Source organism: Phoenix dactylifera, chromosome 14, assembly GCF_051530095.1.
Source record: "Phoenix dactylifera cultivar Ajwa chromosome 14, Ajwa_hap1_PhDact_Kaust_v1.1, whole genome shotgun sequence".
Classification (NCBI taxonomy): Eukaryota; Viridiplantae; Streptophyta; class Magnoliopsida; order Arecales; family Arecaceae; genus Phoenix; species Phoenix dactylifera.
The window spans coordinates 19,414,865-19,441,491 of NC_143203.1; the positions used below are offsets into that span (position 1 = coordinate 19,414,865).

Below are 26,627 nucleotides of genomic sequence, written 5' to 3' on the forward strand. Positions count from 1 at the left end.
ACTGCATAGCACAGTAATACATTCAAATTTATAATAAGCGAGGCCATATCTAGCCCACCTCTGAAAAGAAAATACTATATATATATATATATATATATATATATATATATATATATATATATATATATATTTAACTCATGAAGTATTAGAAATGTGGAAACATGCTATATGAAAATAAATATTCTTCGTGATTGAGTTGGCAAGTTTTGGTTGGCCCAAATAACAACATCTATGGTCATATTAACATAATTTTATTTAATATTGAAAATGATTTGATAAAATTACTGTTTGGATTTAAAAAGATTTACAGAACAAATATTATTATTTTTTTTGTACACCGGCAACTCACACTAGTCTCGCATGAGCATGACCAACTGAATCAAAAAGTAAAATGCTCTACAGCGGTGAAGGGGCACGTATGCAGCAGGTCCATAAAATCTCACCAGAATGATGAGCAGTAAAGGAGGCGACTCAATCAGCAGCTTGTTCATCTTTCGAAATACATACACAGCTTGGAAGACATCACACTTCCGTAGTAACTGCCGGGTATTCTCTAAAAATGGATGGCCGAAAGCCCCCAACCCCTCTCATAGAATCCACTCAATCAAAATAATGTATCAGGCCTCTGGAACTCGCCTTGCATAGTAACACATACATAGCTTGGAAGACATCGCACTTCCATAGTAACTGCCGGGCGTCCTCTAAAAACGGATGATTGAAAGCTCCCAATCCCTCTTATAGAATCTACTCAACCATATGCATTGAGTCCTTTTATAGGATAATGTATCGGGCCTCCAGAAATATTAATTTTTTTTTGTATACCGGCAGCTCACACTAGTCTCGCATGAGTATGACCAACTGAATCAAAAAGTAAAATGCTCCACAGCGGTAAAGGGGCAGATATGCAGCGGGTTCATAAAGTCTCATCAGAATGATGAGCAGCAAAGGAGACGATCTAATCAGCAGCTTTGCCCATCTTTCGAAATACATGCACAGCTTGAAAGACATCACACTTCCGTAGTAACCGCCGGGCATTCTCTAAAAATGGATGGCCGAAAGCCCCCAGCCCCTCTTATTGAACCTACTCAATCAGAATAATGTATCAGGCCTCTGCAACTCGCCTTGCAAAAGAGGCTTATTTTTTGATATTTCCTTAAATAACCGTTATCCAAAATATGTGTGATAAGACCACAAATAACACCCGTTATTTCTCTGAAACGGTAAATGGCCATGCGAGGGAGGTCCGATGTCGCCGTTCTCGTCGAACGCTCGCTTGGGAAGTTGCTCGGATCCGCGTCAAGGACTGCTGCCATGCGGAAGCCCTCGAAGCACTCAGAGTTGGCCCTCTCCGCGGGCGAGGAAGCAGCAGCGATCATCGGGCGAGTTCTTCTTTCCGATCCGCGCACGCGGCCGCCGCTGGAGGAGCGTGAGGGCGATGAGGATCGTGGGATTGACGGGCGGCATCGCATCTGGGAAGAGCACTGTCTCCAATCTCTTCAAATCCCACGGCGTCCCCGTCGTGGACGCCGACCTCGTCGCCCGTGTAACTCTCTCTCTCTCTCTCTCCCCCCCTCCCTCATCCACAATCTCATACCAAATTGCCAATCGAACTTATTTCGTCAAATTGCCAACGGTCGCAATTTTTAAATTGTCTTTAAAAAATATTATCAATATAGTTTTTAGTAAAGATATTTGGGAACTATAATTTGTTGTAAATAAATTTGAAGCAGAAATAAAACTAAACTATTCTACTTCAATAAATAATAGGCAGTAATAGGCTAAAAATAAATAAATTAAAGGTAAAAGTAGAAAAATAGAACCCGAAATGCTGAGGCGTGGTATGTTGGTCACTTTTCTTGAAGTAGATTTCGCTGTCTTACAGTGCACTAGGTTTGGATGACGTTCTACTCCTGAGATATAATAGCCTCTCGTTCCTTCTGCCTTGATGATTTGCACGGATCAAAGAAGGCTTCGAATCCAGAATCAATATGCAGCAAGCCCGTTTAAAAAAAAAAATTTGGAAGAAATATTTTAACTGGTAGAGGGAGTAGAGAAAGAAGAGAGATTAGGAATCCTCTGCTTCTGATCTGATATATTTTTAATCTGTAAAGGTCGTCTATTTATAGACCTCTACGAGACGTATCACGAGGGGTGCTTGTGGGGCGTGACTCTTCGCGTGAGGCGCGAAACCACGGTCGTGCCCCTCGTGGGTGCGATCCTTCGCATGGACGCGAGTTCGCGTCCCTCAAGAACGCGTCCCACGAGCGCGACTCCTGGGCCTTGTGCGCCCCTCAGGCGCGACTCCCGGGCCTCGTGCTTGCACGAACGTAAAAGCACTTGCTTTTACGTTCGTGCAAGGAACGTAAAAGCACTTGCTTTTACATTCGTGCATTTGAGGAAAAACGCGGGAAGAAGGTGACGCAAAAACCGCAAAAAGAAGGACTCGATCTCACGTCCTTGTGAGAACAACCCCACACACAAACCAACCGCACCACCAGAAGATGGTGACAAAATAAAACATTTAATCATTAATAAATCCAACAATTCCCCACCTGATTAAAATGTTTTTAAGATTTTATAAAAAATAGTCATACCGGGCTTTTCATGTCACGACTTCAATAAAGGTAACTTGCGGCTTTGAACCTTTACCTAGTGAAAGTCTGAAAGGAATAGTGGTAGCTAAAAAGCTTTGAACCAAATCCTTTGGTTCAGATTTTCATATACTTCACCTATGACAAATGCAAATACTGGGTTCATCATAGGTGGTGCTTTTCGGCCTCATGCACCAATATCTCAGTTTCATGAGCGCTCTAAGGGTTAAACCCTTATCCCCATAGACTGCGGCCACACAGTCACACTCACATAGGTGAATCCTCCAAGGATGCTTGCAGCACAGCACCTTGCCATAGACTCGGACTCATTCAGAGTTTTAAACTCTTCCGTATACCTCTGCTATGTTTAGCACTCACATCATAGGGAGAGACCAAATGACATAAAGTCATTTAATAATAGTGCTAATTAATCATTAAACAACTCGTTTTTTTCCGTTGAACCTTTCGTCTTGGGATCTCCAGTCAGAATAGGTTGGGTTGCCATTGTCAATGATTTCTTATGGGTTTCAGTCCCATCCCCCTTGATGTTTCTATAACTTTGCTTCTAGCTAGTTCTTTAGTCAAAAGATCTGCTAGGTTACCTTCAGATCTAACAAATTCCAAAGTCACGATACCATTTTTAATTAGGTATCTAATTGTCTTATGTCTCACACTAATATGTCTTCTATTTCTCTTGTTATATTCAGTATTTGTACAAGTATTAATTGCAGCTTCATTGTCACATAACAAAGAGATAGCAGGCATAGGCTTTTCCATAATAGGAATTTCTGACATAAGATTCTTAAACCATTCTGCTTCTTGAGTTGTAGAATCTAAGGCTACAATCTCAGCCTCCATAGTGGATCTAGTGATCACAGTTTGTTTGAATGATTTCCAAGCAACAGCTGCACCACCTAATATGAATATGTATCCACTAGTTTCTTTTCGGTTCACTGAATCAGTGATCCAACTAGCATCATTGTATCCTTCAAGTACAGCGGAAAATCTTGAGTAATGTAAACCATAAGACATGGTACCTCTCAAGTATCTAAGTACTCTGTCCAGTGCTTCCCATTGACTAAGACTAGGGCAACTATTAAACCTACTGAGTTTTCCTATAGCATAGGAAATGTCAGGTCTACTTGTATTTGCAACATACATCAGTGTCCCAATAATCTGAGCATATTTTTCTTAGACCACTGGATCACCTTTGTTGCACTTCAAGTTCAAACCATGCTCATAAGGTGTATTCACTGGTTTACAGTTGTACTTATCAAATTTCTTCAAAATTTTCTCAATATATTGTGATTGATCAAAGATTATCCCATTAGGTATTCTGGTAATCCTGTTACCAAGAATTATCTCTGCCAGACCTAAATCTTTCATATCAAAATTATTAGATAAAAAATTCTTGATAGCAGTTACAATATTCATATCAGTACCAAAAATTAAGATATCATCAACATATAAACACAAGATAACACATGAATCATTTTCTAACTTAGAATATAAGCATTTATCGGATTCATTTACTTTAAAGCCATAAGAAACAATTATTTCATCAAATTTTCTATGCCATTGCTTAGGAGCTTGTTTTAAACCATAAATGGATTTGACTAACCTACAAACTTTTCTTTCCTGTTCCCGAGCCACATATCCCTCTGGCTGATCCATATAAATCTCTTCCTCTAATTTACCATTAAGGAAGGCAGTCTTGACATCCATCTGATGGATTATCAAATTATGGATTGAAGCCAGTGCAATTAAAGTACGGATAGTGGTTATCCTGGTCACAGGAGAATACGTATCAAAGTAGTTAATACCCTCTTTCTGAGTAAAGCCTTTAGCAACTAATCTTGCTTTATATTTTTCAATTGAACCATCAGATCTTAATTTCTTCTTAAAGATCCATTTACAACCTAAAGCCTTACTACCAGGTAATAAATCAGTTAGAAACCATGTTTCATTAGTCATAAGTGAATTCATTTCACTATTAATAGCTTCCTTCTAAAATATAGAATCTAATGAGTTCATAGCATCTTTATATGTTTTAAGATCATCTTTAACCATAAAGGTATAGAAATCAGTTCCAAAATCTTTCTTTTTCCTAATTCTTTTGCTTCTACCAAGTTCATTAACATCAATAAGTTCATTTTCATTTTCATTAGAAGGTGAATTACAAGATGCATTATTAGATCTATCTATTATATGCTTTTCTATTTTATCCTTAAAAGAAAAAATGTCTTCAATGAAAGAAGCATCTTTAGATTCAACTATAGTATTCTTATCTATGTCATTAATATCAGAACTAATAACTAAGAATCTATAAGTAACACTATTAAGAGAATAACCAAGAAATATAGCATCAAAAGTATTAGGTCCTAATTTTCGTTTCTTAATTAAGGGAATATTAACCTTAGCCAAACAATCCCAAACTTTTAGAAAGTTTAGGTTAGGTTTTCTTCCTTTCCAAAGTTCATAAGGAGATTCATTAGAACCTTTAAATGGAACCCTATTAAGCAGGAAACATGCAGTAAGCACTGCTTCCCCCCACCAAACCTCAGGTAAACCTGAGTTGGCAAGCAAAGATCTTACCATATCTTGCAATGTCCTATTCTTCCTTTCAGCCACTCAATTGGACTGAGGTGAATAGGGAGGGGTTACTTCATGGAGAATTCCATTAACTCTACAAAATTTATTTAAGTCATTAGAGATGTACTCTCCTCCTCTATCTGATCTGAGAATCTTTATTCTCTTGTCAAGTTGATTTTCTATTAAAGATTTATAAGACTTAAATATCTCAATTACCTCATCTTTAGTTTTCATCAAATAAACTTGACAATACTTAGAATAATCATCTATGAAGGTTATGAAATACCTTCGTCTCCCTTTAGTCAAAGTTCCATTTAGTTCACATACATCTGAATGAATTAATTCTAATAAGGTGGAATTTCTATTCACCATTTTAAATGGTTTTCTAGGTTGCTTAGACTGAACACAAATTAGACACTTTTCTTTTTCATCTAATGAAACGTTAGGCAATAAACCAGAACTAATCATTCTTTTAATAGTATTATTATTCACATGTCCTAATCTAGCATGCCAAAGAAATGAAGAACATACTGAAAGAATAACTTTATTATTGCTATAAGAAGGAATATCTAAAGGTACATCATTCATTTTATTAATTACATATAAGCCATCACACTCATAGCCTTTGCCTACAAATATTCTATTCTTTGTTATAATCACTTTCTTAGATTGCAATAACAAAGAATAGCCACTTCTTATCAGAAGAGATCCACTGATCAGATTCCTCCTTCCGTTAGGCACATGGTACACATTAAATAGAGGAAGCACATTTTCAGATGTAAGCCTTAGAAGTACTTTCCCAGTTCCAAGTATTCGTGCCGAGGTAGAATTCCCCATAGTCACTGTTAGGCCGCTCCGGACCTGATAAACAGTAAAAAGGGTACGATCAGTACACATATGAACATTCGCACCTGTATCCACTAACCAATCGGTAGAATGAATTGCCAAATTTAACTCTGGACTTAATGTTACATACCGATCATCAGTACTAGTAGGGCCAGTACTGGATAACACCATGTTGGTTTGTGGATTGGCAGGTTGAGGAGGTGCATGTTCATAGTTCTGATACTTCTTCTTCTTCATCAGGCATACTCGTGCCATATGACCGGATTTTCCACAATTGTAGCAAATCAGCCTCCGATCATTCTTATTGATCTGGTGTTTTGGCTTCATGGATTTTTCTTTGTTCTTAGGTCCACCCTTTTCAAATTTGGAGTTTTTGAACCTATAGGTTTTATTCTGGCCTTCTACAAAGTTCACCTTAGTTAGAAACTCAGGGTTCATGATTTGCTCATTGTCTTTCTCAAGATGTTGCTCTTGGATCCTAATGGCAGATAGTAGGGTTTTCATGCTCATTTCCTCAGTCTTATATTTTAGGGACAACCCAAAATCTTTCCAAGAAGGTAGAAGCTTGTCAATGGTACAAGCAACTTGAAGGCTCTCAGTTATACCCATTCCCCTTAAGCCTAATTCATGATAAATCACTGTTGGCTCATGGGCTTGGTCAACTATAGGCTTGGTGTCTACCATCTTATAAGACAGGAATTGACTAGCAGTATACTTGTCCATTCCGGCATCTTGGATACCATATTTTTTATTAAGATCATCCCAAATCTCCTTAGAGGTTTTCAGAGTGCAATAGACATCAAAGAGGGGATCAGAAAGATAGGACAAAATTCTACCCCTACACAGGTAGTCTTTCTTCTGAAATTCCTCTAAATTACAAGTCCTAGTCGGTTCATTCTCATCCTCATTTGGAGGAGAGTCAAAAATTATGGAAAATAATCCAAGCGTGGTTAAGAAGATTTCCATTTTCTCTCTCCAACGCTTAAAATTAGTTCCAGTAAACTTTTCAGGAGGAACCGAGTCACTTGCATTGGCCATTGGGGTAACTCTAATTACTAGCCTATTATACGTAGGAAAATCCACTTCAAGATTGATGTAAATAAATTTGAAGCAGAAATAAAACTAAACTATTCTACTTCAATAAATAATAGGCAGTAATAGGCTAAAAAAAAAAGTAAAAGTAGAAAAATGGAACCCGAGATGCTGAGGCGTGGTATGGTGGTCACTTTCCTTGAAGTAGATTTCGCCGTCTTACAGTGCACTAGGCTTGGATGACGTTCTACTCCTGAGATACAACAGCCTCTCGTTCCTTCTGCCTCGATGATTTGCACGGATCAAAGAAGGCTTCGAACCTAGAATCAATATGCAGCAAGCCCGTTTAAAAAAAAAAAAAAATTGGAAGAAATATTTTAACTGGTAGAGAGAGTAGAGAAAGAAGAGAGATTAGGAATCCTCTGCTTCTTATCTGATATATTTCTAATCTATAGAGGCCGTCTATTTATAGACCTCTACGAGACGTATCACGAGGGGTGCCTGTGGGGCGCGACTCTTCGTGTGAGGCGCAAAACCACTGTCGCGCCCCTCGCGGGTGCGATCCTTCGCATGGACGCGAGTTCGCGTCCCTCAAGAACGCGCCCCACAAGCGCGACTCCTGGGCCTTGCGCGCCCCTCAGGCGAGACTCCAGGGCCTCGTGTTTGCACAAACGTAAAAGCAAGCACTTGCTTTTACGTTCGTGCGATTGAGGAAAAATGCGGGAAGAAGCGTGACGCAAAAACCGCGGGAAGAAGGACTCGATCTCACGTCCTGATGGTGACAAAATAAAACATTTAATCATTAATAAATCCAACACAATTTACTTGATAAGATTTTTTTTTTTTTTAGAATTTTTGGTTATAATTTTTTTTGGCGGCTGGCTAGAAGTTGGAAAGTATCTTGAATTTCTTGAACTTGCGGAGAGCTAGCAGGTCCTCCAATTTTCTGAGGTTTTCTCAGCTATGAATTCAGCAACAATTCTAAGTGTTGAATGGGATTCGATTGTATTGACGACATAGGAAATGGAGTGCTTAATAACTAAAGAAAATACCACTTCTTGCAGAAATGCGTCCTAATAAGTTACATATATGACATTAGCTTGATGCGTTGATAGTTTCAATATGGGAACAACACCTTTTGGACATCAAGCTAATGGAATTGTTCATTACTTATGGGCACATGGATTTTTAGGAGTTCAAGGAGTGACTTTAGAACATTTAGTTAATCTTTAGTTTATTTTGGGTTACTGATTAATATTTCTGGACGCGGGTAATTTTCTTTTTAAGTCGAGTGACTTTTTAAGGAGTCACTGGTCATGTGAGAGTCCTGCTTTTTAGGTTAAGGGCCTCATCTGAGAAGGAAGGATCCGAAAGAGTCCAATTTGAGTGTAGTGTAGGTTACAAGTGTCTCAATTTATTCAAGGTTGTGTTTCAGGTTGCTTGATTCTTTTCCAAGCATGTAACGGTAGCAAGGAATTTTTGTGTAAAAATTGAACTTTGCTAGAAGAGCTATGGTCTTCTTCTATTTTGATATGGTTCCAAGCTATAGGAGTTGGTGATGCCCTTAACTCTCTGTGATGATTTGTTGAGAAAACATACAGTTATGCTCCATTTGGCAACTGATCTTGGTTCCACTTTAGGTTTTCTTTAGTTTCAATTCTTAGAGGTCTGTAGTTGCATCAAAACTAAACATCAGATCCTAGGATATTGTTTGTAAGCCCTTTGCTGCATATCTATTATGTTTAGTTTAACTTCTCAGCAAACCTTAGGGCTCTGCAGTTGCGCTAAAATTAAACATCAAATCCTATGACATATTCTTAAGAACTTTGCTGTGCATCTATTCTGTTTAGTTTTTCTTCTCAGCTCTTCCCCAACCTTTCAGAACTGCTTATTTATCCTTTGACCGATATTAACTCGTGCATCTCATCATTGTTTTCTTATAGCTCTATGTTGGGCACATCAATCTACTGCATCAATTTGACTTGATGCCATACCACAGCCTCTTTACTCTTTGTAGTTCCAATACTGTCTTGTAACCTCTCAAAAATAGTGGTCTTTTATGAATATTCAAGTGATTTTAATCTTCTGAACATCTTCATGGTCAAATCGATGTTTCATCAAATTTGAATACTTGCCTATGAAATTCTATCCTCCGTCGCATGCACTACTATGTAGATAAATTCTTTCATGCTCACATATTATATCATGCCATAGGCTTTTCAGTGGTGTACTTTGTTATGCATTTAATAGTATAAGACCCTTCAGTATGTTCAAGACATTTGAGCTAAGGTTCTGTCTCATAATCATGTTCTTAGCTTTATAAACATATGTGCTCCTTCTCATTGTGTAGCATTTTTTTTTCTTTTTGGCAATTTTTCGTACTGTGTGTTTGGGGCATTGCTATTGTGGAGCTAATTTATTTCAGGATGTAGTAAGAAAGGGGACTGGTGGTTGGAAAAAGGTCGTAGCAGCATTCGGGGATAATATTTTACTAGCAAATGGAGAAATTGATAGAGCATGCCTGGGTCAAATCATTTTTTCTGATTCAACAAAACATCAACTTCTAAATCGGTATGTACTTCTAGTAATTCTTATAACTGAAAGCTCTCAACTTTGTCTCAGTGATATGTACAAATCCTGCTATAGTATTACTTGAAGTTGGTTCTAGTCTTTAGCAAGAGGAGTGACAAGAAGGATTCTTAATGCAGATCTCTAATAACTGGGAATAAGCTGTTGGTTAAATCTCTGTTTCGCAGTTTTTTTAACTGATACCAATGGACTCGTACCTATATAGACTTCACAGTCACCCTCAGAAATATGTACGGACACCGTAATTTCATGTTAGAGTTTATGTTCTTTGTAGAAATTGTTACTTATAACTCGAACTAATAACATAGGTTGCTTGTATGAAGTTTGTGTTGCCAATTCAATCATGAGGGATCAAATTGACTAGATCATGGCTGAATAATTTTGCTTATTCCCAGTTTTGTAATTTTGGCTGGCCCTCTTGTTTTACTTTCTTTGCTTTATAATGCTTACACTATGAAAGGAATCCAGGTTCTTTTGGCAATCCAGGGGAACAAGGAAAAAGTCCGTAGGCTTTCAAGCTGATGTAGTTTTTTCCATCTTATTGCAGTCTCTTAGCTCCATATATTTCTTTTGGCATTTTTTGGGAAGTGGTGAAGCTATGGATCAAGGGGTCTAAGCTTATCATTCTTGACATCCCATTGTTGTTTGAGGCTAAAATGGACCGATGGACAGCTCCTATTATTGTTGTATGGGTTGATCCTGAAACTCAGGTAACTCGTCTAATGGCAAGAGATGGCATATCCGAAGAACAAGCCAAAAGCAAGATTAATGCTCAGACTGCACTGGATTGGAAGACAAAGGCACATATAGTCATCGATAACTCAGGTACACTTGAAGAAACAAAACTACAGTTTCAAGAGGTCCTGAACCAGGTTAGTAGGCCTTTAACATGGAAGGAATTTGCCTTCTCCAGAGAAGGTGTTTTTTGGATTCTTGTATCTTCAATTGCAGGTGTTTTAGTGGTACAGAAAAATTTGAAGCGATGATGGGCATTACCTATCAGTGAATTTCTCCTGCTAATCATGCTTGTTCAAAATAAGAGAATTTTTGTGCAATTTATATATAATTTACCTTTGTAGTTTACAACTACTATCAATGTCAATCAAAACATCTCGCATTCTGCTGTACTGCTCAATCTAAGTAGGGCTGCGTTTTTTTGTTATTTCTCTTGGAGTCAGACAATCACTGATTTAGAAACAAACACTTGGTTTCTCAATTGAGTTGATTTCATGATTAGCAATTTGAATTCTAAGACAGCTCTGCTTTTGTCCTGTTATGCTGACTTTAAAATATTGGAACCCTTCAGATTCTTTCTTGATTTACTTTTTTTTTAAAAGAATTTTAATCAGTTAGTAAACATGCTGAAACATGTCATTTTAGACAGGGTTAAGATAATTGGAGTTTAGTTGCCTGGAAGATTTCAGTATTATATTTCAATATGCTCTGATGCCATTTGCTTGGTGTCAGTCTCCTATTTCATCACATGTTACTTAATCGTAGCAATTTATTATGGACCATTATTGCTTTGAATGCTTTAACCCATGCACCATGGACAGTTATTTTGACTTTCTTTAGCTAACCTTTGTGATGCTCAAGTTGGTTCAGTAAGACAAGCATGGAATTTACTGGCTTGTACCTGCAGCATCCGCTTTGGTACAATTAGTTACTACCATTCTACTTGTCTTCTTGGTTAATTAAGGCATGTCAGTTATTAGTACTACCATTCTACAATCTGTGGAATTTATCACTAGACATCAAATATGCTGTTCCAGTATTGGCTCTTCCCCCTATTTATTTACTTCAACCTAAAATACTTGAAATCTTGCAAGACCTAATGAAGGTTAGGTGGGGCTCCAAGTAAGCAATGTTAGATATCAATGGATGTTCATTCACCTGACACTGCTAGATTGGACCTTTTTTGTCAGTTATATCTATGAATTAGTTACTCATGTAACTTTCTCTGAGTTGCTCTTACCACCAGATGCCATACTGCAGTGCAGGGCATGCTCGAAAGTTTAAGCAGAGTAAGATCTTGATATCGCTTGTATAATTTATGCTTTTGAAGCTTTGGGGAGTCATATTTGGCAGAGGAGTCATCATATCTATGAAAAGGATTATGGTTTTGGTGCCGAAAGGAAATTTGTCAATGTAAGCAATAAGAAACCAGCAAGGCCACGAGTTCTACTAGACAATAGCAGTTATATATTGTTTTGATGCTTGATGTCAAACAGTTGGTCTGAGAACTTGAGCAGGAGGGTTTCACCCTAGATGATTTTCTAATGTTATGTTCCAAGCCAAAATTGTTATCAATGTAACTTAGAGAAACTACTCTCTCTCTCTCTCTCTCTCTCTCTCTCTCTCTCTCTCTCTCTCTCTCACACACACACACACACACACAAAGGGGATGTTGCCTCCCAAGATTCGAACCTGGACCCCTCCTAAGTGGACAGGGATAACAACCAGACTTTTATCAGATATCAATGCAGATTTTATTAGTGTTAAATGGACTGTCCATATTTCAAGTGTCATAGCTTTCCAAAGGTCCATTCCAGTATAATCTTCAGGACTCTTCCAGTCATAGTTAGATCTCCCAGTTGGTTTGTCACCTTCAAGTTTTGCTTCAACATCCACCTCCCTCCTCTTGCCATGATTGTAGTGACCATGCAATTGCATGCACCAACTTCCAGCCAGGTACAAATGCTTCACAAAAATAACCTACTGTAGTAGCTGATACCGCAGTCTCCTTACCAGAGTTGTTTAACATTGGAATGCTTTTGCAGTCAAATAACATTGGAAGCAGAATATTTATGCACTAAACCTTCATATGGAGGAATTTAACTACCATGCTCGGAAGCTTCAGATCCTCACCATGTCAGAATAGATTATTGAATTGCTCGTAAGTATACTGTTCGTATTACTAACTGTAAGAGAGATTCTGGACCTAAGAACACTTGGAAGCTATGCACTTCTCATGTGGGATACTTTGATACAGATTGATCAAATTGGTTGTGGTTGATGAAAATGAGCATGGTAAGCACAGAAGCAGGCAAGTTCTAGTTCTACAAACATATGTATAAATCAAAGAAACAATTATTGAAGTACCGATCATTTTCAAAATTCCATGAAAAAATTATATGGTGTTTTGTAGCTATATGGCATTTGTGAGGACAGTGACATCTAAGATATAGATTTTCTGGAGCATTTTGGTGTACTGCAAATTCCATCAGAAGCAGGGATATAGCAGCTGTCAATTTTCTGCATGGAAACTTATCATTAAATTCCATCCTCTGATTCATCATTTTTCTCCTATCACAAAGGAAGGGGTAAAAGAAGAGAAAAACCACTGCAACAATGTATCAACTACGATCATCGAGTTCAATGATCGATTGTTGTTTGGACATCCATTGACAAACCCAACCTGAATATTTGCTCTTAACTGGTTTGACAATTGGGCAATTTTCACACCAACAGAGCTTCTAATGACTCTGCATTCCAGCACTATAATCATATCCACGAATATGTTTCTACCCTCAATGAAAATGTTGTAATATAAGTTTTAAGGCAGTTTGCATGTTGCATAGGAATAGGTCACATCTACAATATAATAGAGATTAAAAACTGCATAATCTCAGCAACTCCTGCACGAGAAGCTTGAAGCTTCCCACCTAGGTAACAGCATCTTATAAAGCAGCCAAAATGAGAGTTGAATGCTAGTTGAAATTTAATAACAACAACACATGAGAGACCAACTGAACTGCACATATTCTATTGGCCTATGTTGGTGACATGAATGGATCAAACAGATTGAAACTCACACCATCGAAGACCACAACTTAAAACAAATTCTAGCAAATAGCTAGAACTTCAACAAGCTCTCATTTGTTTCTGGCTCAATCCTTTGGAAGACTTCATATAAATTTTCACTGTATGCGGTTCCAAAATTCTTAGTTGTGATGCTTGGTGCAGTCAAATCCTTGGCAGACAGACACCCAAACAATAAGGACTAGAAGCAAGAGGATCCCAAGAACCACCAACTTGATTTTCATGTTCTGAAACCACATTTTTCTACGAACTTTTGTTCCTTGTTTTCTGAAATCTTGAGCCTAAAAGATGAAGAATGGACATATTTAGTATGGTCTCCAGAGGACAACAGATACAACAGAATTGGATACCTGATAATGTAAATCTGTAGTCTTGTCTGCAAGGTCCTTCAGCTTCTCTCCACGGTCCATAGCCTGGAAGGTGTCGCAAATGCACAGCCATCAATAAAAAATTGAACAAATTTATGTCCCGTAGTAGAAAAACTTCATCAAGGATTTGGAGAAGGAAGAAAAAGAAAACGTTACATGACATGCACTGAAAGAAAGGAAAAAAAAAGTCTACTTTATCATTCTTCCTAGATGTACTTTTACTGGCCGCCATTATTTTATCATGCCAAGGAGATGACTCTACCTATCAAAATTGCCATTTTTTAAATGGCCAAAAAGTTACATGAATGTTTGAAAGACATTCATCAACTGGATAAAATTAACCAATCATGGCTAAGGTTTGCAAGGATTAGAGGACAAATGGCATTATTCACATAGATGTAAAGGGAACTCCCTATCAGAGCTAATCAATAAACAAATATACCTGCAAAACCTGGGGTTGAGGCAAAGCATTACCCCTTGAGTGAGACGAACTGCTCTATAGGTTCTGGTTTCTTACAAAAAATGCAATTTTTTACTAAAAGATAGCTGAGCCCCTTGCTTGGGAGTGCATTTATGTGTGCAAAAAAGGCATTCAACTATATCAGGAAGGAGAAAGGGAGAGTTGAAAAGAAGCGATGCTTATCTTTCATTTTTCTTCTCTCTTCAACTCTGTTATTTCTTTTTCATAAATTAAATTACTGAAAATTAGTAGGATAGAGCTTCTGCTAACTTGAACTTTCTCTTGCTGGTCATTACATCCTGTATTGTTGAGAAACCTGGAAAACTAATTACTGATCACATGACCTTCCTCATAGGCATGATTATTGAATCTGAATAGTTAAAGTATATTCTTCCCAAATCACTCCTAGCATGCTTGCAACTTTATATGTGCTGCTCTTTTCTAAACTCCAGATTCGATGAAAATAATGTCACTAGAGAAATCATGACCACTTTTAATTCTAACCAGCCTAAACCAACAAGCCTCATCCCTTCTATACGTGGGTTATAGTAGATGAAGGTTCAATACATCAAAGTTTAAGAATGTTTTAAAACCAGCTTCCTGTCTGATTGTGTACGCATGTACATAATCAGACAGGAAGATTCCTTGAAAGCTACAGGTTCAAGTTCAATCAGACAGGAAGATTCATTGAGTGAGGGGGCCACCATCAAACCCTTGAAAGCTAGTTTGAGGGTAAAGGGACCTCTCTTATTGCATACGGTTTCAAGTTCATGTGATAGGGGAGGAAGGTTCCTGATTTCTGCTACAAGTGTAAAACTTCCAAGCTCAAAGAAAGTTGAAGACAGGGTTTGGCAATATAGAATATATTTGTTTTTGAAGTACAAAACATGAGCTATCCCTGAGAGAAATCTCTACCTCCACTTCCTAAAAGAACCACCCTAGTATGCAAGAGCTATCAGTCCTTTTCCTGCCAAATGAGACCAATCAAACTGTTGTTTCACAAGTTGCTGGCACTTGAGAGTTTCTATTTCCAAAACAAGTACCAATAATAAGAAGTAAGGTTAGGCGCTAGGAGTTTTTTGCAGAATTAAGAAACTGGAAAAAAATCTCGACTAAAATCATGCAAAAAGAATTGGAATTAGCTTTCACTGAAAAGGTCCTTAGCAGTTGATAGGAATAAATGCCAAACAAAAGCCAAAATAGATGGGATGAGACTTGTTGACTATGAAGTTCCAGTGCAAATTTTTCACATGTAAATTCTATATACTTCTAACTTAGTAGATTACGCAAATTCCAAACATCTGGGAAAACCAACAGCAATTAGCTTTATACTATCCTGTCTATCAAAAGGCATCCAAATTCTTAAAGAGAACCATCAGATCTGAACTAATATATGGCCGACTAGGAAGTACCAAGGAACACAGATCTCCTGCCAAGACTTCAATGACTGAAATCAGTCATTCTCTTCGAACAGAAACTTATATTGAATAATAATACATGGCATCAAGCAAATCTTCCCTGATGTTGAGATAGGCTGATTTGGAAAGAGAGCAACAGTAAAGCAAGGTTGAGAAAGAGATATAAAGGATATTACTGGTAATGACTTGAAATCAAAATTCTGGCCAGATTGTTGTGTTTTATATAAGAATTACATGCAAATTTAAAAAGAGTACCTTAAATGTCAGGACAGGAAAAGTTGGGATGCTCATTTAAATGACTGTCTCACAAGCAACCTTTACCAGAGCATGATACTAATAGCAACACTCTCCAAGAAAGACAAAAATAATCAGGAAGTAAATTTATCAGATTAAGCTTTTTTTTTCCTTTTCCTGATAGGATATGCTAGTTGTTACAGACCACAGCCTGTAGAGTGAGTAAAAGCACTAGAACATGAGGGAGCACTCTCAACCATAAGACTTTGATAGACACAATCTCAATGAGATGGTCATCAGTTGCTGTCTCATGGTCTGAACTCTGAACAATACCTATTCAGCTATTCCTCCTCTGGCAGCCAGTGATCACCAAAGTTGACCACTATTTTGAGTCACAGGGCAGATGTTACTTTTGTCAATTTTTTCTGCATTATTTGAAACTTCCTATTTTGGAATGGCGGAACCCATCACATTCCAATTTCACATGAATGACTGCAGAAGAAGCACAAAGAGAAACTAATTGGGTTCTATTTAGTTCATAATGAAACCAAAATCAGGTTAAGAGCTTACAATCCCTATGTTTTATGTCAATTGTGTCTAAAGTAAATACTGCTGCACTATTAGTCATTTTGCACTTGCATTTCATGTGCAGGTGTGAAGGTATTTTAAATTACTGGCTTGGTCAAAATCCAATTTTCTACTTTAGCCAAAAAAAAAACAATATTCTATAAAATATGGAATGTTATCGTATCACTGCATTTAGTTTGTTACATAAATTTTTGATTAAAAAAAATCCTAATCATAACATTTCATAGTTTAGTAGCTCACAGTTATTCACCATATTTACAACACTTGCATGGTTGGCAACAACTCATTGGCAGATAGCTAGAATCAAACTTGACAAACTTAATAGATTCAATCAACTTTGTCCAAAATAACCATTTGTGCTATATAGATCCCTCACCCCTTCCCCCAACAAACAAACACACAACAAAAAGAAAAGAAAAAAAAAAGAAATCAACATCTAAGATAACAATAATGCTTTTAGTGTCAAACTTAATTTCCAACTCCTCGATTACCATTGCATGGTTGGCAACATCTCACTGGAAGATCCATAAGGCTGAACTAAGTAAATTTGTAATGTTTAATTTCCAACCACTATTGGGTTGGAAACCAGAAGTATTAAGTGATTGGTTTAAGCAGTAAGACGAAAGACAAGGGCAAACCGGCAAAGCCTAAATAATATAACTTGCGCAGATCCCTAAACAAATCAGCATATTTAAATCTTATTACTAAAAACATCATAAATTTCATACTAAGATTAGTGAATCATGATATAGACATTTATATCAAACACCTACAACAATGACTATATTTATAAACCGGGAGCAGTGCATATGCTAGGAAAATTAATGTCTACTGTGATAGATGTATATGAAAACTCTTGAACACTGAAAATGTGGAAAGGAAATTAGATACCTTGTCTATATTATCTAACATAATACTTTTAACTTCTGATACTTGGGCCTTCACTTTTAAAAGCTTCTCTATCTCATCTGCATGATCAATGACATACTGCATGTGCTCCTTTATAACTGGGCTGCAATATAGAGCCCAAGCTTATTACTGAAAATGAATGAAGAAAAAGGGGTAAAAGTGTGTTTTCAAAATTAAAAAAAAAAAACAGAAAACAACAAACATACGCAAATTCTTTGTTGAGACTTTTGGCAGTTGCTGTATCAGCCTTACCACCTCCATATCTCTTTTTAAAGTCTGCCTTCAGTCTCTCCAAAAAGGCTATTGAGACATGCTTTGGAACAGATTCTTTTGCAACAACACAATATGCTGCAAAAATCAGATAACAGTGACACCTCCTTATCAAGAGTACTTTTGCATCTTCTGTTGTTTATCAGATCATTATCCATTCTTTGAAGAACGCAGAAAAGTTTCTGTCACTGAGATTTAAAATGAATAGATAAATCTGAAGTAAATGTATGAGCAAGAGTAGTGACCGTTCTTTACTTTCAAGGAGAAGCCAAATCTCAATGGAAAATAACAAAGGTAGTTTTAATAACATGTTAGATCTGACTTTACACTATAAAGTTAATTAACATCCTTCTTGGTTCCCGACACAAAACCCTTAAATAACATCCAGAAACCTTGACAGAATTGCAATTTCCATCTCTATCAAAATCAACATCTCAAATTTGCAAAACCTATCTATGGTGTCCAGTAGGGTGAGCCAAAGCACAAAGATAAGGTTGCTTCATCATGACCTAGATATCGTGAATCTGAAACACCTAAACAGCCTCTCCATATGTAGGGATAAGGCTACATACATCTGACCCTCCTCAGACCCCGCAGCAGCAGAAGCCATGTGCATTGGGCCTCCCTTTTTTGATCTATGGCTTCCAAACACTTATGCAGTCAGTAGTAAGCCACTTAGAAACCTAAATATACACCACATGATTCCTCCTAGAATTTGCATGCGGACTTTTATAAGGTTTGTTTTGCAATGCTGGCAAAGTTGTGTTGCCTAGACACTTGCATCTAGCTCCTGGCATCCATATCAGCTACGTACCCAAGTTGCATATGCATTAGCCACTTGAATATTTAATATTTTTTAATTGTAGATTTTAAAAATGGTAGAGGACTGGACTCATCCAACAATGAGTTCAATCACTACGATAATGTTGGAAGTGAGCTTTTGCTCTTATCAAAGGTTGGTCAAGAATGTTAATATTAAAATACATCATTTCTCTAAAACCTTTAAACTAATTGGGAAGTTTGAAATTTGGATGAAACATGCATATTAGAAAACGTTAAGAAATAATTCTTTTAATATTTTCTTTCATATCTAACCATGACCATTCAACATTATCCCAAGTACTTGGGGTCAGCTTAATGAATCCTAATTTGCCAAACATAAACATTAACAGCTTCCATTACCTTTTCATAAATCCCATCCGTGTAACCTTAAGTCTTCTTCCTCTCCACACCCCCCCCCCCCCCCCTCCCGGCCCCAAAAAATCCGCAGAGCTGTAAAAAGTTGAATAGAAATTCACTTTTTTTCTATGAAAAGAAAAGAACGAACAGTTTGCAAAAATGATAAAAAGGAGAAACAAAGTTCGCATTTTTTTTCTCAGAATGTAATTGAAAAGATCGAACATAAACCCCGAAAAAACGAGAAAAAGAGACGAAGAAAAGTTCACATTTTTACAATCAGATTCACCATCCAGTGTTCCTCCGAATTCTTAACAAGTAAATTATGAGATCCAATAGAAAACCACGACAAATCAAAGAAGGACCACCAACAACGACAACAATGTCCACTTTTTTCCCGGATAGACGGGTAAGGATAGCTCTTTTGGGATAATACCGTAGCCATCGTGGACGAGGAAGTTGAAGGTGTGGTGGTCGCAGGCGTAGGTGAACTTGTTGTTGGAGGAGGGCAGCTTCTGGAGGCACTGCGCCGCGATCGCCGGGAAGTTGCCGGTGTACTCCGTATACTCCGCCAGCACCATCGTCCCCCTCGCCACGAAGCTATATATAAACCACCCCTTCTCCTCCCCTTCCCCCTTCTCCTCCCCTTCCCCCATCTCCTCGAATCGGAACTCCAAGCAATGGAGCCAGAAGAAAAAGAAGAAGTAAAGAACGAGAAGAAGAACTAGGGTATCTAAATTCCAATCCCTAGGGTTTGGATTTGGAACTTTCGATCAGGAAACTAGGGTTCTTTCTCGATTGCAAATCGCTTTTTCTCTTTTTTTTTCTCCTTTTCTTGTTCGCTTTTTGCGACGCGGAAGCAAAGGTCGCGGATTCAGGCGACCCCGGCCCCACTCCAGCGGAGCTCCCACTCTACTTGATGCTCCGCTTGTTTTCTTTTCTGTTCGAAATCGAACAGGGGACATATTATTTTGGAGATTCATTGATTGCCACCTGGATGCACGCGGACCTATTGCCCTTGATTTTGCATCGTGGCATGTTTTCATTGGATACGATTCCCTTCGGTGTCTTGCTCGGGGCAGCTGGCTCTTCGGGAAACGCGTGGGAGGGTGGAAATTCCGGTTCTTTTTATTTTTTTTAATTTTTCCGAGGTTGACGACGTGATGGTGGCCAGACGGAGCGAAAGGAATAAATCGGCACAGTTGGTAGCGTTTCGGACCGAAATAGGGAGCGACCGCTACCTATGCTTAAAATAACAGCCGGTACAAGAAGCCAAGAGACACACTTTGGTATATGTGCTTGCCAAATATCTTTGGATGCACAATCTATGTGAGATAAAATTTGAGTTATTAGCAACGTTTGCCGTATCGGTACCGGACTCCATACCGGTACTATATTAGTATAGTGTCAGTAAGGTACATTACGCGGTACGCCTGGCATTTTGAATATCGGTACGCCATCGATATCAGTACTGGTGCCGAAAGAGTATAATACGGAATGTTCGGTACCGTCCAATACGTTACGGTACAACATACCATGGTTATTCGTAACTTCATATGATTAAAAGTTTTCTATTAGTGTCAAAAAAGCATGCACATATGTGTATCAAGCGAAATGCATCTGAATAACTTTTGTAGTTACATAATTAGTAATATAAAAATACACGTATATGTGACAATCTATAGATTGTACGTAGTTTCGGATCATTTCTATTATAAAAAAAATGTTATTAAATTTGATAATGTATGGGTAAAAAAATAAATCAAGGAGTATTAGATGGCACCCTATCCATTTAGGATATTTGTGAAAAATATATATATATATATATATTGATTAACAGCAGTGTTGGATGAATACTAAAAGTTGTTTTGTATCAATTTAGTCTTAAGATCTTAAGCTTAGTAGTTTAGATACAAACTCGAATAAGTAGTTTATATCCTACCCAAGTTGATACACTTCCTCGAGAATAGTTGAAATAATAATCTATATTTTGGCTTGTAGATTATATAGTTAGCAATGACATGTCATCTATAAAAGCTACATATTTGAGTATATCATGCACATGATATATATTTTTAATCAATTCATATATAAAGTTTTCTGGAAAAAATGTAAGAAGGAATGATGGCTACCAACTATGTAGCCTCTAATTTAAATTCAGGTTCCTCCAATATCTCATATGTAGCCTCTAAATTGTCTGTTAAATAAGTAAAATCTTTATATAATGCCTCACTAGTTATGAACTTTATAGATTAATGTTATTTTTAAAAAAAGAGAGTTGTTTATGCTTATAATTTTATTTACATCGTTGTACTAATTCTAGAAGAGTGATATTGTGCACTTCAGGAGTCATACAATTACTATGAGTAGTTATTACTATTTTAAGTAACCAATCTAACTCCGTTTGTTTGTATAACAAGCTACGACATTTGGAACAAAACTCTCATGCTGCACTTACATGATGCTATTCATACAAGTACTGGTTTATATATACAAGCAAATGCATGTCTTGAAGGAAAAATGATAATCAAAATTTTTAATTGATCATAATCTTGAGACATTCGAGTTAAAGTTATAGCTCTGAAAATAAGAATGTTTAATATATACTTATTGAAGATTGTAGGAGATCGACCTATGTGATTCTATTGGCCTATAATTCTAAAATAAATATCATACTATAAGTTTCAAAGATCTGTTAGATCAAATGATTAAAGTGGTGCAATCTAGATTTCTTAGATTTCTTGCAGAAGTATCAGGTATTAAATAATCTTAGATTTCTTGAAAACGTATCTTTAAGATCCATTATAGATATTTGACTGCACTTGGTGATGAGTCAAAAAGAGAGACTAAAAGTTGTAATTTAAATTTCATGTTAATCTTTTTAGGAAGGCATAACTCTTCATCAAAATATGAGAGTTCAATGAAATTGGACTTGTTGAGAAGGATATTTTCAAGCTTAGTTGATATCTCATGGTTTTCAATTAAATTCTAATGTTTTCTAAATTATAAGTGGCTGAAATATAAGTTGTAATCTTGTCATATTAGGAATGCTTTATAGAGTCTTTCAGATGACTAGAATTTCTTTAATAGCATTGAAAGATTTCAATCGTTTTTAAACAAAAAATTTAGTGCTTTTATATATAGTATGAATCTGTATGACTTGATATATAAATTCTCTCTCACATTTGGTTACCACTCAAGTTTCTGTTGTACATAAAAAAAAAAAAAAGAGAGAAAGAATTTAATTAGGAATATGGATGCAGGGTTTGTCAATTATCAAATGATCATACTGATCAAATTAACATCTATAAAGGTGAAGATGCCAGCTTGTCAAGATGATAAAGTCAGTCGACGGATTCAAATCAGTTCAAGAAGATTCATAGCCAAACATGCCAAACTTCTAAGTTTTACTTGCCCTATCATGTTTTATGACTTTTTCTTTGGCATGATACTTAATAGAAGTGTGTTATAACAGTATAATAGATAACCATTATAACATCATTATCTTACTAGATTTTCATTTTAAGCTTGATTCTGCTATAGAGTGGGCTAAGCTAACACATATAGCATACAATTTTGAGCAAAACATAACATATTTTTGGGTTAGCTTGTTCGCTCCTTGCCCAATCTACCATTTTAAGTATCATGGATGTCTTTCTAGTAGGATCTATGATACACCTTGAAACATGATGCCATGCAAAATATTTCTAAAGTGCTGATCTTGTTATTCTTGTATATCACCTTTTCGTATGGAAAGGTAGGTAAAGATGAGTTGAGATAAGCAATGTAGGTATCCTAGGAGGGTTTCCTGATGTCCTAGGTGTTGGGATTTGTATCCTAAATGTCAATCGTCAGCATATTGATGATTGAATTTTGTAAATGAATTGACAAATTAATAAAGTGTTATTTGGCATTATTCATCATTTCATCTTCAAATGAACTCTTATATGATGAAGTCCTTAGGACTTATGTTATGATAAAGGAGGATTTATCTTTGAGTCCTTAAACTTGTTCACGACCAAATGATATGTTGTTACTAGGACGACAGCATTATCGAGATTAGGTCGTTGTGTGACATATACGTTGGTTGTCCTCTTAACCAAGGAGTGTGGAGACACTGGTATGCCACACAGGTGAAATGTAGGAGTACATTTCACTGAACGTGACCAATTCCGAAACGCTCTACTGTCGAGAGATGTTCCGAGTGGATATGGGTATAAGTTTAGCCTTCTGACCTGAGACCGCAACCTGTGACTAGCAAGCAACTTACTGTACTTTGGTACCGGACTACCTGAATTTTTAATTCAGTGACGGAAGGTCACTGGGTGCAGTCAAGTACTTGCGTAGTCAGTTGTGAGTCAAGATGGAATTGACCCCTCCTGAAAATAGGAGATAATGTCTTGTGATTAATTTAGCAAAACCTTGGCCAGGGTAATCCCAGTGAGGAGTCATGGGATATCTAAAGTTAATCACATAATGGATGTACTAATTATAGGGTTGACAGTGAGCTCTAAGTCATCCTGGCATTAGGAGTCAAAGGAATTGAATTATACAGTAACCATAGTTCAGGGTTCCAGAATATTTGCTTCGCATATATTCGGCCTATCCGAACGTTAGGTACCATTGCTAGATGGTCACATCAATTAGTGTAGAAAATTGTTCCTATACTACCGGCTTAGGTTCGAACCTATGAGGTCACACGCATAGAAGATTCCTAATTGATCAAGAAAGCTGATGAATGATTAAGAATCATTCAGGGATAATTTGGTCAATTTGATTGGCAAATTATCTTATAAAATAATTAAAGTAATTATTGAAGGATTAATTAGTAATTAAATTACTAATAAACTTAATTTGATTGAGTAATTGTGCTAAGGATGAGCCAAATTGAATTGGATTCAAGTTTGGGCTCAATCAGGATTTTGACCTGATTGGATTAGGTTAGAACCAAAAAGGACTTAAGCTGATCAAATTAATTTTAAATTAATTTGTTCCTAATTGGAGATTGACCTAATTAGATTAGGTCCAACACAAAGTAATTAATTCAATTTGATTGAGTTTGCATGAGCCAAAATTGAATTGGATTCAATTTGAGCTCAATCAGGATCTGACCAGATTAGATTGGGTTCAACCAAATTGCTTTATTTTAATTCGAGTTTGACCAAATTTGATTAGGTGCAACCCAAGGGGATTAGGCTCAGATGATGTGGCAATTATTGGTGACATGGAATTGGATTTCATGAATTTTAAATAAACCAAAATTATTGCATGGCACATGGACCCATTGCTTGACACATGGCGACATTGTTTGTTATTTGAATTTAAATTCAAACATTAAGCAATGTGTTAAATGATTTTAATCACTCAAACCATCAGCCAAGGTGGCGTATGAGTTTTTGAATGGATTAAATTCGAATTTCAAGAGGTGATTTCGAAATTATGAAATGTTTTACCTTGCCGCATGGATTTCAAATTCCTTCCCTCTTGCACATGTGTTTAAAATTTGAATTTAAATCAGATTTGGTTGAGATCTGATTTGGGTTGTTCCTATTTCTTTGCATGTGCGAACTAAAAGAGGTTTTCTGAAAATAAATTTCAAATTTTGAATGAAAATTCGGAGGCCATTAAAAGGGGTCAAACATGGGCACCAAAAACACATCCATTGCAGCCTTCTTCCTCACCCGCCTCCTCTTCCTCTTCTTCTCCATTTTAGATAGGGTTTTCAGGGTGAATATCTAGAAGATTCAAGATCAGATCTGAGTCCTCTACTTTCCTTACAAACCTCATCTCCATCTGCTTCAAGACGATTGATCAAGAGTTGATTGAAGCCCGACGGGCAGATTTCAGCTTTCAAGTGTTCTGCAACTGCTAGCACTGTTGCGGAAGAAGATTCTTCAGGACTTCGCGTGTACTTCTCATAGAGGCCATTCGTGTGCGTGGCTGCGAAGTCAAGAATCAGATTCACAACTTTCATCCATCATAAAAGGTATTAATCTAGCATTAATCATTTATTATGGTGTCAAGATCTAGGTCCGATTTCTCGAGGTTTTACCCTCTTTTGGAGCTCCTCACGGAGATATCTCCAGAATCCATTCGATGGATATTCGGAGATTAATTGGAATAGAGTTCTTAAGTTTCAGATCTGATAGTTAATCATGCATAAAAGTTTAGCATAATTGTTTAAACAATTCCGGCATAATCCTATGTGTTCTTAATGTGCTGATTTCTAGATTTGATCTTGTAAGCATGCATGAATTAAATTGTTTGATTCATTTTTCCGCTGTATTTTTAAAATTTTAAAAGAACTACGTGTGGCTTGATTTCCCTTGTGAAGGGGTACGTAGGCAACCCGATCAGGTTCAGCCATGGTTTTCAAAAAAAAAAAAAAATTCAGCATGCTAAACACCGAAAAACCTAGGAATAACTTTCACTAGGTGTATCTTATATGGGGATCAAAAAAGTCTCGAAGATCCTTATTTCCTAGATCAGACCAATATTCGTCGGTCTTGCTTTCTCTCTAGGGCATTTGAGTTACTACAAGGGAGATTTCTTCAAGACTGCAAAATTTTTTAGGAAGCTAACTAGTGGATTGTTAGCTAGATATATATTGTTGTCGATTTCCTGTTTACCTGAAAATACACTAAACAGATCGTTGTTACAACCGACAAACAAAGTTTAAATTAATTATACTCTTATCTTTTCTACTCGAAGAATAGTGGTCGTAAGAGGTCGATCCACAGAGAGGCGATTGGAGTTGCATAAAAATCAAAACGTTAATTCGGATTCAAAGCCGATTTTTTAATAATAAGAAGAAAAACATATTTACTTCGGGGATGTTGAATGATTCTCTAGTCTACCAGAAAATATTTTCTATTTGAAAATAACGAAAAGACAGATAATTGGAATCGAAGAGCATTTATAAATTTAATGAAATATTTAACTATTCAAAAGAAAACTTTGGCATGGATGAAAACAGTGCTTAAGAAGATTGAAGCCTGGAACATAGATTGCATGAGAGAAAATTTCATATATTGCATGAAAGAAAAATTAAAAGATTGCATAAAAAGCGGAAATTAAACTGAATCTAGAACAAGGATTGTATGAAAGAGAAATGATATATTTTATAAAAATAAATTGATTACAAAGGTAGAACTGAAGATTGGTAACATGATGCTGCCTTTCTTCTGCAAATAAAATAAAGAAAAGAAAGAAAAACAAGAAATCTCTCTCCCCTATTTTTTTATTTTTTTTTCAAACAAAACAGAGCCATGCTCTGTTTCGTTTTTCTTTCTCACTTTTGAAAACATAGCCTTTCTTCCCTTCAAAACAGAGCCCTCATCTCTCCCCTTTTTAACCAGCCAAGAACCTCCTCCCTTCCTCCTCCTCTTTCTCCTCCTCTTATAGATCCCCACCAGAGATCAGCCAGCGATGGATCCATGATTTCGCGTGGAGAGAAGGAAGAACGCATGCGTGATCGTTGGGGCGGAATGAATGGGATCGGCTGGATCGATGGAGCTGGCCGCAGGATTGCTTGGAAGAAGACGTGAATCCGGTGCGGAGGATGGCTTGGATCATGGGCTAGAGTGGGTCATTGATTGTAGACGCTAGTGAATGCAGACGGAAGAAGAGGCGAAGGCGGGGTCATCCGGGATTTGGGAATTTCGAATCCGAAGGAGACGCGGACGGCAGGAATCACCGGAAGCTTCGTGGACGCCGGAATGGAAGCGGGAGG

The 26,627-nt window shown here is 37.0% G+C and overlaps 2 protein-coding genes across 7 annotated transcripts; one reads left to right on the forward strand and one right to left on the reverse strand.

Annotated features, from left to right (window-relative positions):
- The first annotated feature begins 1,149 nt into the window (after positions 1 to 1,149).
- LOC103715106 (dephospho-CoA kinase-like) lies at positions 1,150 to 12,799 on the forward strand. 6 transcript variants are annotated; one of them, XM_088710945.2, is made up of 5 exons: positions 1,150 to 1,543; positions 9,494 to 9,632; positions 10,198 to 10,475; positions 11,646 to 12,546; positions 12,643 to 12,799. In XM_088710945.2, the coding sequence occupies exons 1-4, from the start codon at positions 1,225 to 1,227 to the stop codon at positions 11,684 to 11,686; spliced, it is 777 nt and encodes a 258-aa protein (XP_088567071.2). In that variant the 5' UTR covers positions 1,150 to 1,224; the 3' UTR covers positions 11,687 to 12,546; positions 12,643 to 12,799. The 6 variants fall into 6 exon arrangements, with proteins under 6 accessions (XP_088567071.2, XP_026663496.3, XP_038972212.2 ...); XM_039116284.3 differs by having other exon boundaries at positions 1,152 to 1,543; positions 10,198 to 12,341; positions 12,431 to 12,546; XM_088710944.2 differs by having other exon boundaries at positions 1,152 to 1,543; positions 10,198 to 10,522.
- Positions 12,800 to 13,171: 372 nt separating this feature from the next.
- On the reverse strand, positions 13,172 to 19,789 carry LOC103715103 (vesicle-associated membrane protein 724). The gene is made up of 5 exons (XM_008802630.5): positions 19,332 to 19,789; positions 17,656 to 17,797; positions 17,432 to 17,552; positions 13,823 to 13,885; positions 13,172 to 13,753 (listed from the first exon to the last, which is right to left on the reverse strand). The coding sequence occupies exons 1-5, from the start codon at positions 19,549 to 19,551 to the stop codon at positions 13,595 to 13,597; spliced, it is 705 nt and encodes a 234-aa protein (XP_008800852.1). The 5' UTR covers positions 19,552 to 19,789; the 3' UTR covers positions 13,172 to 13,594.
- Between the last annotated feature and the right edge of the window lie 6,838 nt (positions 19,790 to 26,627).